At 40.0% G+C, this 15,272-nt stretch overlaps 2 protein-coding genes across 7 annotated transcripts in view; one reads left to right on the top strand and one right to left on the bottom strand.

Moving 5' to 3' along the window:
- Positions 1 to 989, top strand: part of LOC117424612 (tyrosine-protein kinase STYK1-like) — a 67,070-nt gene extending 66,081 nt beyond the window's left edge. For all 5 annotated transcript variants that reach the window (XM_034041149.3, XM_058992519.1, XM_058992521.1 and 2 more), the window contains one exon: positions 17 to 989. In XM_034041149.3, the coding sequence (XP_033897040.1) occupies positions 17 to 212 (196 nt within the window). In that variant the 3' untranslated portion in view covers positions 213 to 989. The remainder of the gene's footprint in view (positions 1 to 16) is intronic.
- Positions 990 to 1,332: 343 nt separating this feature from the next.
- The window catches only part of LOC117424538 (gamma-aminobutyric acid receptor-associated protein-like), a 62,061-nt gene continuing 48,121 nt past the window's right edge, over positions 1,333 to 15,272 (bottom strand). Inside the window, exons 5-6 of one of the 2 annotated variants that reach the window (XM_034040963.3) lie at positions 3,326 to 3,444; positions 1,333 to 3,073 (exon numbers count right to left, since the gene is read on the bottom strand). In XM_034040963.3, coding sequence (XP_033896854.1) covers positions 3,011 to 3,073; positions 3,326 to 3,444 — 182 coding nt within the window. In that variant the 3' untranslated portion in view covers positions 1,333 to 3,010. Of the gene's footprint in view, positions 3,074 to 3,325; positions 3,445 to 6,236; positions 7,689 to 15,272 lie in introns of those variants that run through there. The other variant, XM_058992542.1, reaches the window with a different exon arrangement.

Genomic DNA, 15,272 nt, shown 5'->3' with positions numbered 1-15,272 from the left:
CCCTCCCTCTCTCTAGGTATAACATCATGAAAGCTTGTTGCCAGTGGAAAGCATCAGACCGTCCCTCATTGGCTGAGCTTTCCCGCAGGCTTCAATCAGGAGAGAAGCATGGTGATGACAGGACAGTGCTTCGAGTGCCAGAGCCAATCAACATGATCCAATATCTGAGGGAGGCAGGCTTTCCCCTACCATCTGATTACTCCATCCTATGAGGCCACAAGTCCCGCCTAAACTCAACCACAAAGACCAACTGGACTGTCAACAAGGCCCACCCTTCTGTTACAGCAGAGTGCACAAAAGGCTAAACTCTGGAACAATGTGGTGCCAAGAGATAATGGAAGTAAAAAATAACAAACTGGACTGTCAACAAGGTGTTTATTTCTTTCTGGTAAGGCAGGCTGAAGGCTAAACTATACTAGAATCAAGGTTGTAAAAGTTTAAACAGTCACAAATGGCATAGTATTTTACTTAACAAATAACTGGGATCATGTTTCTTTATGAGGATCTTGTATAGATTTTTACTTTTATTTTCAGGTTTCACCTTTTCCAGTAACTTTTTACATTGCAAAAACACCGCAATTGATGACTTACTGCATGAGTATTTGAAAAAGGAAAATAAAAATACGATCATACATACTAAATCTGAAGTCGTCTTTTTTAATGAAAATGTATAGGATAAACGTAGATTTACAGAACCAGGCAGACTGTAGACTAAGACTGCAAGAAGGAATTGTATGTAGGGTCAAACTGAACAGGGAAACTGTTTGTCTGCAGCTGTATTGAAACTAAATCTCTGGGAGAATGTAGTAAACTAACAGACACCAAGAAGATATTATATTGTAGTGGACTGACAAGGACTCATTCATTCTACCTTTTCGTTAATTCTTTTTGTTGTTTGTGGTGTTCTGCAGCCACTGAAGGCATCAGTTAGTGCTTTTGTAAAGCTTGTATTAAACAACTGTGCACAGCTGTGTTGCAATTTTCTTTGGTACTGTTAGTCTGTTTCTGTTTTTTTTTCCCCCTTCAGATTTTTTCACACAAGTTGATGGCAAAACTTAGGTTTGATTGTTTGCTGCCATTACCCAACTGACAGGTACCTCCACATGCCCCCAGACTCAATAACTGAATGTCCTCACCAAGTTTCATCACAATCGGACAGACGGTTTGGTAAAGATATATGACAGCCACAAAAAGGACAGACAGAGGCCTCCACTGTGTCCCTTGTGGAGATAATATGAACTGATATTATTTGAAAGAAAAAACAAAAAAAACGCATCTTTTCAAAAAAATTTTTTATATATATTACGAGATTTCATTTTTTTTTTTTTTTTTTTTTTTTTTATTAACGTTTTACAAAAAACAAACAAACAAAAAAACCCACCCAAGTAAACAGCTTGAGTTTCAGTGTGAAACTGAATTCTTGAAAATGCAGGAGACAGAGACAGAAAAGCGCTTGTCATGCCAATAAAGCATTTGAACTTGAACTTGCCAGAGAGAGAGAGACAGAAGAGTGCTTAATTCACTTTTCCACTGGGAGAAAAATATATCAAAAAACAAGGTGACGTTTCATTTAAAGGAGTGCTAAACACAGCCTCTTTAAAATCAAATATCTGACCTTTTATTACCAAATCTTCTATTAGCACTGGCAACATTATCACTAACACCCCCTTTCTTCTGTAGAAGATCTCACGGTTCTTTGCTTGCCTTTTATACTTCAATTTGGATCAGACAGATCTCAAAGACAACGTGATAGATGCAAAGTTGCTGCTATTTCCTGGTACAGGATCACTTCCCAAGTGTTGTAGTGAAAACAAACCAATGGGCTCGCTGCAATCAAGACATGCAAACTACAGCAAATGTACCAGGATGCAGCAGTTTGCTACAGACCGTTGTTTTTGAAGGATCTGCTTTTCCTGAATTAACAGAAAAAAAAAGATTTTCAGCATAATAAAACATTGGTTAGCACTTCTTTAACAAATAAATACTGCCATCCAATCAGCTTTTCCATTTTTATATATTATGATCATTTTTTAAGGAAATATACTTGATTTTTGATAGCTTCACATCATTAATAAAGAGATCTGTCAGGTCCAGTGAAATCAGGTTTAACTCCCAATTATTTTTAAATCCTCTAATTATGTGTTTGTATAACTTAACATGTGGGTAGTTGCTGTAGTTTTAGTGTTTTGGTCATGCCAGCATCTTACTGTACATAGGAAAAGCACAGCGAGACTCAAGCCAGCAGCCTTTATATAAGAACTTTCCATTGACATGCTTGATAATTTCTGTAGTTCTACCAGGCTCTGTCCAGCGCACAGCAGGCAATGCCTTTAGATCTGAACTTTATATAGACATGCCGAGTAGTGTTTTACATAGTGTGGTCACACGAGCATAGCCCTATGTACAGGACAGAACGTTTTTATGACTGTGTATTGAGTTTGGGATCAGGTTTCTCAATTGTGGACATAAAGCTGAAAGACACGCAGTTCCATTTCACAAAGTCCTAAATACATTTTTTTCCCAGCAAAATATATTTTTTTAAACTTCCATTTTCAGCTAATCAATGTTTGATCAATAAAGCAAAGACTTTACCAGCAGTGTCAGGGTGCAGCAGTCAAAAAGGTCCCCATTGTTCCTAAAGCATGAGGTTAAAACTGAAAGAAAGGTGGGGCCTTTTAGACTGCTGCCCCCTGACACTGCTGGCTTCCTGTATACTGTGTAAAATAATTGGCAGCAGCACTTTTTCAGTTTACAAATGCTTTCACAGCAAACCTCCCAGGATTGGGTGCAGGGTTAGTGTGAGTTTCCAACCTTGTTGTCATAAAATATTGCTGAATAATGGGAGAACTGTACTGTACTATACTGAGAGTACCAGCAATATGGAGTAATGGACTTTGTTCATGCAGATTTTCATTTCCTAATTATCTTTACTGGGCACACATCTGTGTGTTACATCACATTCTCTCTGCCTCTCTCCCTGTCTCTCTCCTTGTCCTTGTCTTCTGTCCCTCTAGCCATACACACTCTCATTGCTGTAGGCAAGGTACAGGAAGAAGTCTTCCTCGTGGTGTTCCTGAAAGAGAGAAAAAGAGAGGAAATAGTTATCCACTGTTTAGAAACACTGTATAGGTGTAAAATTCAGGATTCAAACAAGTATTTAATGTACTTTCATTTTGAAGCAGAAGCAACTGAGAAATGCATTATTAGTACAATATTACATCACAATGCATGTGTGCATGTCTCATTCTGTGTGTGTCTCTATACTGACCTCATACACTTGTGTGCATGTCTCATTCTGTGTGTGTCTGTGTGTCTCTTTACTGACCTCATACACTTGTCCCATGGTAGCGCTGGAGGGAGGCAGCACATTATTGACAAAGAAGAAGAGAGCCTCTTCAGCTTGCAGCTCTATCATCTTCCGAATCAGGAAACAGAACTGACCCACTGAGACAAGGAGACAGAGCAGGCATTACAGGGTTAATGAAATCACTCCATCACCAGTCACTTCTACTAGCTGCACACGGTATAAATACTAACAGAAGAAACTAGGAGTGTTCGTTAACAAACGCTCAGACTTAATCAATGTCTTAAAGCCTGTATTCCTAGTAAAATGAATTTGGAAATGATAACCTGAAATTCTGAAATTAATTCAGCACTGCATGAAGTAGTGTTCCGCGGTGTATCGATACCTACAGTATATCATGATATCAAAATCCTATCATAACTAATATCAGGGGAAAATAAAAATACGATTTCAATACTATGTTTTTTGGAGCTTTTAAAACAAAACTCTGTTATTAGAACATAAGAAGAACATAAGAAAGTTTACAAATGAGAGGAGGCCATTCAGCCCATCATGCTCGCTTGGTTTTTAGTAGCTTATTGATCCCAGAATCTCATCAAGCAGCTTCTTGAAGGATCCCAAGGTGTCAGCTTCAACAACATTACTGGGGAGTTGGTTCCAGACCCTCACAATTCTGTGTAAAAAAGTGCCTCCTATTTTCTGTTCTGAATGCCCCTTTATCTAATCTCCATTTGTGACCCCTGGTCCTTGTTTCTTTTTTCAGGTCAAAGAAGTCCCCTGGCTCAACATTGTCTATACCTTTTAGGATTTTGAATGTTTGAATTAGATCGTCGCGTAGTCTTCTTTGTTCAAGACTGAATAGATTCAATTCTTTTAGCCTGTCTGCATACGACATGCCTTTTAAACCCAGGATAATTCTGGTTGCTCTTCTTTGCACTCTTTCTAGAGCAGCAATATCCTTTTTGTAACGAGGTGACCAGAACTGAACACAATATTCTAGGTGAGGTCTTACTAATGCATTGTAAAGTTTTAACATTACTTCCCTTGATTTAAATTCAACACTCCTCACAATACATCCGAGCATCTTGTTGGCCTTTTTTATACCTTCCCCACATTGTCTAGAGGAAGACATTTCTGAGTCAACATAAACTCCTAGGTCTTTTTCATAGTTCCCTTCTTCAATTTCACTATCTCCCATATGATATTTATAATGCACATTTGTATTGCCTGCATGCAATACTTTACACTTTTCTCTATTAAATTCCATTTGCCATGTGTCTGCCCAGTTCTGAATGGTGTCTAGATCATTTTGAATGACCTTTGCTGCTGCAACAGTGTTTGCCACGCCTCCTATTTTTGTGTCGTCTGCAAATTTAACGCGTTTGTTTACTATACCAGAATCTAAATCATTAATGTAGATTAGGAATAGCAGAGGACCTAATACTGATTCCTGTGGTACACCACTGGTTACCTCGCTCCATTTTGAGGTTTCTCCTCTAATCAGTACTTTCTGTTTTCTACATGTTAACCACTCCCTAATCCATGTGCATGCATTTCCTTGAATCCCTAGTGAGTTTAGTTTGAGAATTAAACTTTTATGCGGGACTTTGTTAAAAGCTTTCTGGAAATCTAAATAAACCATGTTGTATGCTTTGCAGTTATCCATTTTCAATGTTGCATCCTCAAAAAAGTCAAGTAGGTTAGTTAGACACGATCTCCCTTTCCTAAAACCATGCTGGCTGTCTCCTAGGATATTGTTACCATATAGGTAATTTTCCATTTTGGATCTTATTATAGTTTCCATAAGTTTACATATAATAGAAGTCAGGCTTATTGGTCTGTAGTTACCTGGTTCGGTTTTGTCTCCCTTTTTGTGGATCGGTATTACGTTTGCTATTTTCCAGTCTGTCGGTACAACCCCTGTGTCAAGAGACTGTTGCATGATCTTGGTTAGCGGTTTGTAAATAATTAACACTTCTGCCTCTGTTATGCTACATTTATTTAAAATTGGATTGGAACAGGTCGACATGTGGGGCATGTTGTTTGTGTCCTCCTTTGTAAAAACCTGTGAAAAAAAGTAATCATTTAATATATTTGCTATTTTTTTTTCTTCATCTATGATTTTGCCATTTGTGTCTCTTAGACATTTAACCTCCTCTGAATTTCCTCTTGCTGTTATAATACTGGAAAAACATTTTGGAATTGGTTTTAGCCCCCTTAGCAATATTGATTTCTATCTCTCTCTTGGCCTTTCTAACTTCCTTTTTGACTTGTGTTTGCAGTTCCAAGTACTCTTTCCGTGTACTTTGTTTTTGGTAAATGCTCTGTAAAGTGCCTTTTTTCGCTGAATATTTATTTTAATTGATCTATTAAACCATTGTGGCCATTTTGTTTTAGATTTAGATTTGTCTACTTTTGGGATGTAATTGTTTTGCGCATCTAGTACTACATTTTTAAAAAACAGCCATCCTTTTTCTGTGGATGTTTTCTCTATTTTACTCCAATCTACTTCTACTAGTCTCTGTTTCATACCTTCATAGTTTGCTTTTCTAAAATTGTAAACCTTAGTTTTAGTCATTACTTTTGGGGTTTTAAAAAATATTTCAAATGAGACCATGTTGTGGTCTGAGTTTACCAATGGCTATGGCTTCTCCGTTTCTACACGCATTTCGAATGTCATTGAATGTCAACACCTGGGCTTCAAGACTATTTCTTATGTATAGCGCTACCCCTCCGCCTCTTCTGTCCTGCCTGTCTTTCCTATATAGTGTGTACCCACTAATATTATATTCGTCTCCATCACTCTCAGACAACCAAGTTTCTGTAACACCTATCACATCGTAGTTACTTGTTAGTGCAGTAGCTTCAATTCTAACATTTTGTTTCTGAGACTTCTAGCATTAAGATAAATACATTTAATAGTGGTCTTACCTGAGTTGTTGCCCTTGTTTTGATGTGGTCTCCCTTCTGTTTTTTTTGTTTTCTCCCCCCTTCCTTTCTAGTTTAAATGCTTCTGGACCTCCTCAAGGATCCTTTCCCCGAGTAGATTGGTTCCCTTTCGTTTAAGTGCAGTCCGTCCCACCTATATAGTCCTTGTTGTAGAATATGCTCCAATGTTCAAGAAAGGTGAAGCCTTCCTGTGTGCACCACGATTTCAGCCATGCATTTTGATTTTGTATTTCCAGCTGTCCATATGGTCCTTTGCAAGTATCCCAGAAAATACCACAGTTTTGGTCTTGTCTTTTAATTTCCTTCCTAGCTCTCTGAATTTGTTTTGCAGGGATCTTGGTCTGTCTCTTCCAATGTTGTTTGTACTGATGTGGATGACTACTACCGGGTCGTCTCCTGTTCGTTCTAGGAGCCTGTCCACGTTCTCAGTGATGTGCTTGACAGAGGCTCCTGGAAGACAGCACACTGTTGTAGTAAGGGGGTCCAAACTGCGAACTGAACTTGCTGTGTTTCTCAATATGGAGTCCCCAACAATCATGTCCTCCCTTCTTTTTGCTGCCTGGTCAGCACTGTGTATAGGGTCTTGGATGTTGTTTCTTTCGTTCTCTTGATGTTTGTTTTGGTCGTCTAAATGTTCAAGTGGCTCAAATGTGTTGGATGTCTGGATTTCTAGTGGTTGTGTTTGACGAAGTTTCTTTTTGTCCCTGCTTCTGCCTATCTGAACCCAGCTGTTATGACTCTCTTCCATCTCCCTGGTGGCTTTCAGTCTGCTAGGGGTGCAGACTTTCATGAATTGTGGGTGTGTCAGCTCCTCAAGCTCCTGTTGCTGTCTCATTTCCTCCAGCTCCTTTTCTAGCAGGGTTAATCGCTGAACCAAGTCCTGGATCATGCAGCACTTTACACAAACTTGGTTGAGCTCTGTTGGGTTTTCTCGGATTTCCCACATCATGCAGTTGTCACAGATTACTGGCTTGAAGACCATTTTTTTGGAAGTTTAGTTTTGCTTCTGCAGCTGTCAATCTGCTTTCAAACTGCTTCTAACTGATTGTACTTGTCCACGACTGTACTTCTCCCACGATGTCGCTTCCACACGCTGTCATGGGGCAAGTTCAGCATGGAAGAGGGGTTTTTAGTCTCAGTTCAGCTCCTCCTACATGGCACAAGGCAGCCCCAGCTCAACGGAGGAAGACGGTAGTCAACGAGGTGCAAAAGCAGGAGAGGATGAGGTGTATAAAGGCCATTTCCCAGGCCAAGCAGGGAGAATGGATGAGATGGGAGAGTGTGGAACAACGCAAGATTGGCTGGCAAGACCTATGGTCAATGGAACAGAGCTGGATCAGTTTCCTCATCAGGTCAACATATGATGTTCTCCAATCACCACAGAACCTAAACCTCTGGGTAGGAGAGGATCCCTCATGTCCTTTGTGTTCATCACCTGCAAAATTAAGGCACATTTTGATAGGATGTAAGGTGGCTCTTAGCCAAGGATGGTTTACTTGGCGCCATGACCAGGTGCTGCGATGTTTGGCCTTGGCATTGGAAGACAAGCGTAACATGAACAATAAGTTGCCACCTGTTCCATAAATTACCAACAAAAGACAACATTCCTCCGCCCAGGAGAGCAACCACCAAGAAAAGGTGTTAAAACCAATCCTTGCCCAGGACAACTGGAAGCTGCTAGAGACTGGAAAATGCTGGCAGATGTTGGTCAACGGCTTATTTTTCCACCTGAGATTGCCACCACTAACCTTCGACCAGATATTGTCTTGTAGTCTGGATCAGCACGCCTTGTTCACCTGGTAGAGTTAACAATGCCATGGGAGAATGCGTAGACGAGGCGTATGAGAGGAAGAAACTGCGGTATGTGCAACTAGCCAACTTACAGTTTATTATAGTAGCCAGAGTGGTTGCCTTTTGTCTAATTAACTTTCTTTGCAAGATTGTTAACAACCAAACAAGCATGATGGGCCGAATGGCCTCCTCTTGGTAGTAAAATGTCTTCTGTTCTTATTTAAGGTGCACTAGGGCGTTGTTTTGCAGACATTTGGCTTCAATACACTTAAACAGAATTCTGTTCTAATTGCACGTAAGAGGAAGGCATCTACATTAGTGGCCCATTTTTTTTAGAAATGTACCATTAAATATAATGCTTAACTTTGAATTTGTCACAATTAAATTGCGTATGTTAGCAGTGTTTTTAGTAAAGCAGTTCTTTGCCAGAAATAAGTTTTATTGTCCGCTGAACTAATTTTATTAAATTATTTGGAAGTGGTGATTTTCAAAATGTCTATAAAATTGTAAAATGAATGCAGTGTTTAAAATTAAGGAATACAACATTTAAACGTGTGTTTGTTTAAAAAAAAAAAGTTTTACAGTGTACATGAATCAATCAGGCAAGCCTAGTTTAGCATTATACTCTGTGTTTACTTGTTTTACTTTCTAAAATATTTGAACAGTGTAGATTCATAGAGGTATTATATTGTATGTGGCTTTTTAAAAAAAATTTTAGTCATTGCCAATGAGTTTTTTTTATTATTATTATTTTCTCCCCAGTTTGAAATGCCCAATTATTTTTAGGCTCAGCTCACCGCTACCACCCCTGCGCTGACTCGGGAGGGGCGAAGATGAACACACGCTGTCCTCCGAAGCATGTGCCGTCAGCCGCCCGCTTCTTTACGCTCTGCAGACTCACCGTGCAGCAGCCTCAGAACTACAGTGTCGGAGGACAACGCAGCTCTGGGCAGCTTACAGGCAAGCTCGCAGGCGCCCGGCCAGACTACAGGGGTTGCTGGTGCGCGGTGAGCCGAGGACACAGTGGCCGACCTAACCTTCCCTCCTCCCGGACGACGCTCGGCCAATTGAGTGCCGCCCCCTGGGAGCTCCCGTCCACGGTCAGCTGTGGAATAGCCTGGACTCGAACCGGCGACGTCCAGGCTATAGAGCGCATCCTGCACTCTAGCGAGTGCTTTTACTGGATGCGCCACTCGGGAGCCGTATGTGACTTTTTAAGAACATAAGAAATGTTACAAACAAGAGGAGGTCCATTTGGCCCATCTTGCTCATTTGGTTGTTTATTGATCATTTTTTCATTCCTTGGAGTATTTGAAGCTGGCCGAAACACCAGAGCTCTCTTTTCATATGTAAGAAATAAAGAAAATGATGTATTACACATTGTGTTGCACTTTCTTATCAGTGTTTATAGTTTTTTTTTGCAAAACTCAAAAAATGCTAATCCAAAAGTATTCATACCGACAAGGAAAATGAAAATAATAGCTAGTTGAGGCACCTTTCGCAATAACAACCTCTTTTAAACAATTAGAATATTTGTCAACGAGCTTTTGGCATGATTCTTTACTAATTCTTTAGTGATTTAGTGATCAACGCAAAATTGTTCCAGTTCATTCAAATTCAGTGGACTCTCTTGTGCATAGCCTTCTTCAACTCATACCAAAGATTCTCAATCGGATTTACTTTGACTAGGCTATTCCAGAACCTTGATTTTATTCTTCTTTAACCATTCTGAAGTAGATCTTGATGTGTGCTTTGGATCGTTGTCATGTTGGAACGTCCAGTTGCGCTTTAAACAAAGTTTTGTAGCGGAGGGTTTCAGATGATCGGCCATGCTTGACAGTAGGTATCATGTTCTTTTCTTTGTACGCCTCACCAGACTTTCTCCAAACGTAATGACTATCAGCGTGACCAAATAGCTCGATTTTTGTTTCATCACTCCACAAAACCTTTGACCAGAACTCATATGCATCATTCAAATGCCATTTTACAAACTTTAAGCGATTGTCCTTGTGACATTTTCCTGAGAGTGGCTTTTTCCTTGGCCTGCGACCATTGAGGCCTTCACCATGCAATACTCGACCTAAGTTTGCATACCCCAATGGAAATTTACAATTTCTAGAAATTTCTCAAACAAGAATTTTAGGAAAAATCTTTTGTAGCAAAAGTTTTGCTTATGTGGATGAGGAAAAAAAAGTTACAAGAAATAGATTTCTACAATTATTTATTTCATTTTTTTTTTTTTTTTTGCAAAACTCCAAAAATGCTAATTCAAAAGTATTCCTACCTTTTGATGCTATGATAGTATTGTTTACAAGGTGCTAGAAATTTCAGTATGATAAAAATCTAATTCTAGAAAAGTCTACAAAATACTGGATTGTAGGTGAACATTCTTAGAGTATAAAAGGGTTAGGCATAGATGATTGCTGTCATTATCAATAAGTCAATATGGGAAAAAGTTAAGAACTATCTGAAGACTTTGGGCAGAAAATTATTTATTGTCATAAAGCTGGAGAAGGATACAACAGGATTCCCAAGCATTTGAGTATCCCAATTTCAACTATTGTTTCTATTATCAAGAAGTACAAGACTCATGGTACTGTTACAATGCTCCCTCGGTCTGGAAGAAAGAACAAGAACAAGTAGAAGAATTATGAGGGCTGCCAAAGATATTCAAAGCGAATTGGCTGCAAGTGGGACTGGGGTTTCCATTTCAGCCATAGGTTGAGTATTGCATGATGAATGTCTCAATGGTCGCTGGCCAATGAAAAAGCCACTCTTAGGAAAACGTCACAAGGCCAAACGCTTAAAGTTAGCAAAATGGCATTTGAATGATGGATATGAGTTCTGGTCAAAGGTGTTGTGGAATGCAGAAACAAAAATCGAGCTATTTGGTCATGCTGATAGTCGTTACGTTTGGTAAAAGTCTGGTGAGGAAGAAGAATAAAGTCAAGGTTCTGGAATGACCTAGTAAATGTCCTGATCTAAATCCGATTGAGAATCTTTGATATGAGTTCAAGAGGCTGTGCTCAAGAGAAGTCCTCGGAATTTGAATGAACTGGAACAATTTTGCCTTGAAGAATGGTCAAAAATCACTAAAGAATTATGCCAAAAGCTCACTGGCAAATATCCTAATCATTTAGATGCCTCAACTAGCTATTAATTTAATTTTCCTTGTCAGGGTAGGAATACTTTTGAATTAGCATTTTTGGAGTTTTGTAAAAAGAATTGCTGAAAAATGCATACATATAGGCTCGAAGTTAATGTATATTTGGTAGCATTTTGCTATTTTTTTTATGCAGTAGCATTTGTCTGATACCTTATGCTGCAGTTATGCTATTAGTTTTTTTAAACACATACATTATTAGTATCTTTCATAAAGCAGGAAACCATTGCTAATAGAGTTTCTCGATTTGTAGATGACTGAGGTTTGTACCGCCCCAAGTAGATATGTGCGAGGCAAACCATGCTAATCGTATTGGACAGTGGAGTACAAATACCTATAGTACCACAATGTGGATACAATTTCAGGGTATGAAGTTAGTTTTATAGCCCCAAATTAAAATTAAATGACGTTAAAAACTCTTTTGTAAGAGAACAGGTAATGACCTAACAGGATATTAAGTTTATTCATTGTCTATAAAATGCTAATTAAATCTGTCATGCAGAATGGCGGCTCTGGTTTTGTTATAATGTTAACCCTGGTTTCAACCACGCTAAAAATGAACACATAATAGGTAGATAATTATTACTTAATCAAAATTCTGACTACGAAAAAAAAAACAGGCAAGTAACGGCTTCCTTGTTTTATCAGTACGAATGATAGACGAAATACAATCTTGAGGTGCATTAATGTACTGTAAAAATCGTTTTATAGGTCGCAATGGCATAAAAGTCAAAAGAATGCTTTCGCTCAGCATTTAATAACCAGCACAGAAAATAAAAGGTTTGAAACAAAAACACAGGGCACGGCACTGGTAGCCAAAATAAAGAGACAAACAAAACGGACAGACACTAACAAACAGGGACGAACAAACACGGTGAGAAACACTACTTATTATTCTTGTTATTATTATTTTTACCTCCTCTCTCTCTCCCGTTCTTTCGCCCTGAACACCCAACCCTGACTGAATGAAACGTGCATCTATATATACTGTTGTGCTGGGATTCAATTACTAATTAATTATTTACTTGAATCCCAGCACGTGAATGAATTACGTGCAACCCCGTGCTCACATATTACATTTAACCAGCACGTGAAGTGATTTGTGCCCTCCTCGTGCCTAAATACAAATCTACATTTTTAAATACACGTGAAACACAGACCCGTTTATATCCCGTGTACCAATGACTATACACCAACATTAACACACGCACGCACCATACAACACATAATATGCACACAGGGGCACAGTGTTTAAAATACTTTAACAATTAATTTTTTTCCTACATGCTCAACACCGATAAATAAAGAAAGATACACAGGTTTAGTTTCAAAATAACCCTTGTTTACAACATTTTATTCCATTATAATTTTACAGTGTTGGTTTTTGTTTTTAGTTAAACTCCTAGAAACTATTCATTTTTCAAAATTTAAAAAGTAATAATTAACAGAGCGTAAAATCAACTTATACATCTCACATCACATCTGTATTAAACTAACTGAATTTTATTTGAGCTTAGTACCCAAACAAGTTCAAGAACATATCTTCTTTGCTTTACTGAACATTTCTTTCCAAAACCATACTTAGACAATAGTTCCCGCTGCATTGGTGTGACAGAGATCGAATGATACTTGGTGTTTGATCTCCCTCCCGACCTGTGAGGGCACTGTGTAAAGGGAACAGAGTACCCTGGACTAAATGACATTTCAATTTATTCCTTGGGTTAGGTTGAAGTCGGCCATCTAGAAAAGGGGCAGAGCTACGGTACCCAAACTCAATGACCCGGATGGGAAACTGCGTGGCATCTGCGGATTGGAGGAGCGGATGCGCTCGTTAACCTAGGGGTCATGGGGGAGGGTATATAGGGGTCGTAGTGTAAGCAATCTTTTCCTTTGTAAATGGTTGGATACGACTTAAAAGGAGAGTCTGTTGTTGCTGAAAACCATGAGTGTTTGTCTTGTGTTTGTTAGTGTTTGTCGTAACTGTTGTCTGTTTCTACCAGTAGCACGGTGCGGAGCTGTAGCGCAAGCCAGCACCAACCCGGACATCACTTTCACCCCTTCATTCACAGAGAACTGTATTGCACCTCTTGCACTTATTCACTGTCACTAAAAACTGTGTTTGTGTTCTGTGTTTAGTGTGGGTGTACGTACAAAACTGGACTTTTTGGTTACGGGTCAAACCCATAAGGCTCTGGACATTGCTAATCATTCAATAAACACCCTTGCACCTGGAAATTGTTTGTCAGTTTTGTATCCGCTCTGCACTGCACTCACCTGTATTCACTTATCACTCTGTCAGAATTGGCAGTTGTCCCGCGTTATACCGCCCACCTTTATAACGCCACCCTCACATACCGCCAGCTATTCTCTCTGAACAAATGTCACCAATATAAAAACAGTACTATTTTTACACGTTATATCGCCACCCCACTGTCTGCCATCCGCCAACTTCCCAAGCCAAGCAAACATAAGTTTCCCTCATTGTAGCGCCAGCGAAATAATTATGGCCAATTAAAACAACAAAGTTATGCAGTAAACCTTTGTTAACTCAACGTTCATACCAATGTCATCAACACTCCCTCTCCCAAACAAAACAGAAAGTACAAAATGTTGACCCTACATTTAACACCAGAGGAAAAGAAAAAAAATATGCATACATCTGAAAATAAGAAAGCAAGACATTGCAAATGTTTTCTTGCGTAAGTGAGGCATATTGTTAATCGAAGGACAATTAGAGACATTGTAATGGATAAAAACAAATGGCTTACCTTGATGGAACGGGCAGATTTGTTTAACCTGAAAAAGGCTTGACGCAGTCTAAAATAAGTGACTTTTATAAACCACAGTAAATTATTTTTTATTTTTTTTAAAGTACGGTAAGAGGTTTGTTTGTTTACGTGCACATTTTGCATAAATGAAGGTTGACTTCTGACTCAGACTCTGGTGCACTCTGGACTGTCACTTTTCTGCTAACAAAGCTGATTTCATCTCTGCCTTTGTCTCCCACCTCTCTCTCGATTTCCTTGCTTTCACTGAAACCTGGCTGTTCCCTGATAACACTATAACTCCTGCTGCCATGTCCTCTCTCTACGTCCTGTCCCATACACCACGTCTCACTGGACGGGGAGATGGGACTGGTCTTCTCCTCTCTCCCTCCTTACTCTTTTCTGTCCCCTCCGACGTCTCCTCACTCTCTGTTAACACCTTTGAATTTCATGCTGTCCAACAAACCTCTCCCTGTCAACTCCTGCTGATTGTACTGTACCGTCCCCCTGGACCTCTCGCTCACTTTCTTGATTAACTCGACTATCTACTCTCCTCCCTCCCCTCTCTGTCTACCCCAACTGTCCTATTAGGCGATTTCAATATCCATCTCTCCAACCCCAGCCACTCTGCCAGATTCCTCCCTCTCCTTCACTCCTTCAACTTCTGTCTCTCTCCATCCCCTCCTACCCACAAAGCTGGCTGTCAACTGGACCTCACCTTCACCAGGGCCTGCCGCCCCTCCACCCTCTGTCACCCCCCTGGACCTCTCTGATCACTATTTCATCTATTTTTCTCTCTCTCCCATCTCTCCCTGCTCCTCCTACCCCCACTGTCACCTCTCGCCGTAACCTCCGCTCTCTCTCCCCCTCTGTCCTTGCCTCCACCGCTCTTTCTCTGTGCTCTGCTCAGCAAGAACCACACTGCGATCTGCTGAAAAGAAATGGAAGAGAACCAAACTCCCTGCTGCCCTACACCTCTACCACTCCCTCCTCTCCTCCTTCTCCTCTACTCTCTCCTCTGCTAAATGTTTTTATTTCCAATCTATAATCCAAGTCTCCACTAACAACCCACATAAACTATTCTCTACCTTCTCCTCCCTCCTAAACCCTCCCCCTACTCCTCCGTCCTCTATCTCCCCTGATGACTTTGCCTCTTTCCTCTCTTCTAAAATCTCAGATATCCGCAAACTCTTTAACACCTCTCCCTCCCCCCCACCCCCTCACGCTCCAACCCCTACACCCACTGTGTCCCTGTGACAAAGATGGCTGCAGGGAGGAACTCAGACCAGAGAGAGAAACA

This window comes from Acipenser ruthenus, chromosome 19 (genome assembly GCF_902713425.1).
Source record: "Acipenser ruthenus chromosome 19, fAciRut3.2 maternal haplotype, whole genome shotgun sequence".
In the NCBI taxonomy this organism is placed as follows: domain Eukaryota; kingdom Metazoa; phylum Chordata; class Actinopteri; order Acipenseriformes; family Acipenseridae; genus Acipenser; species Acipenser ruthenus.
This window is presented reverse-complemented; position numbering and strand designations above follow the sequence as displayed.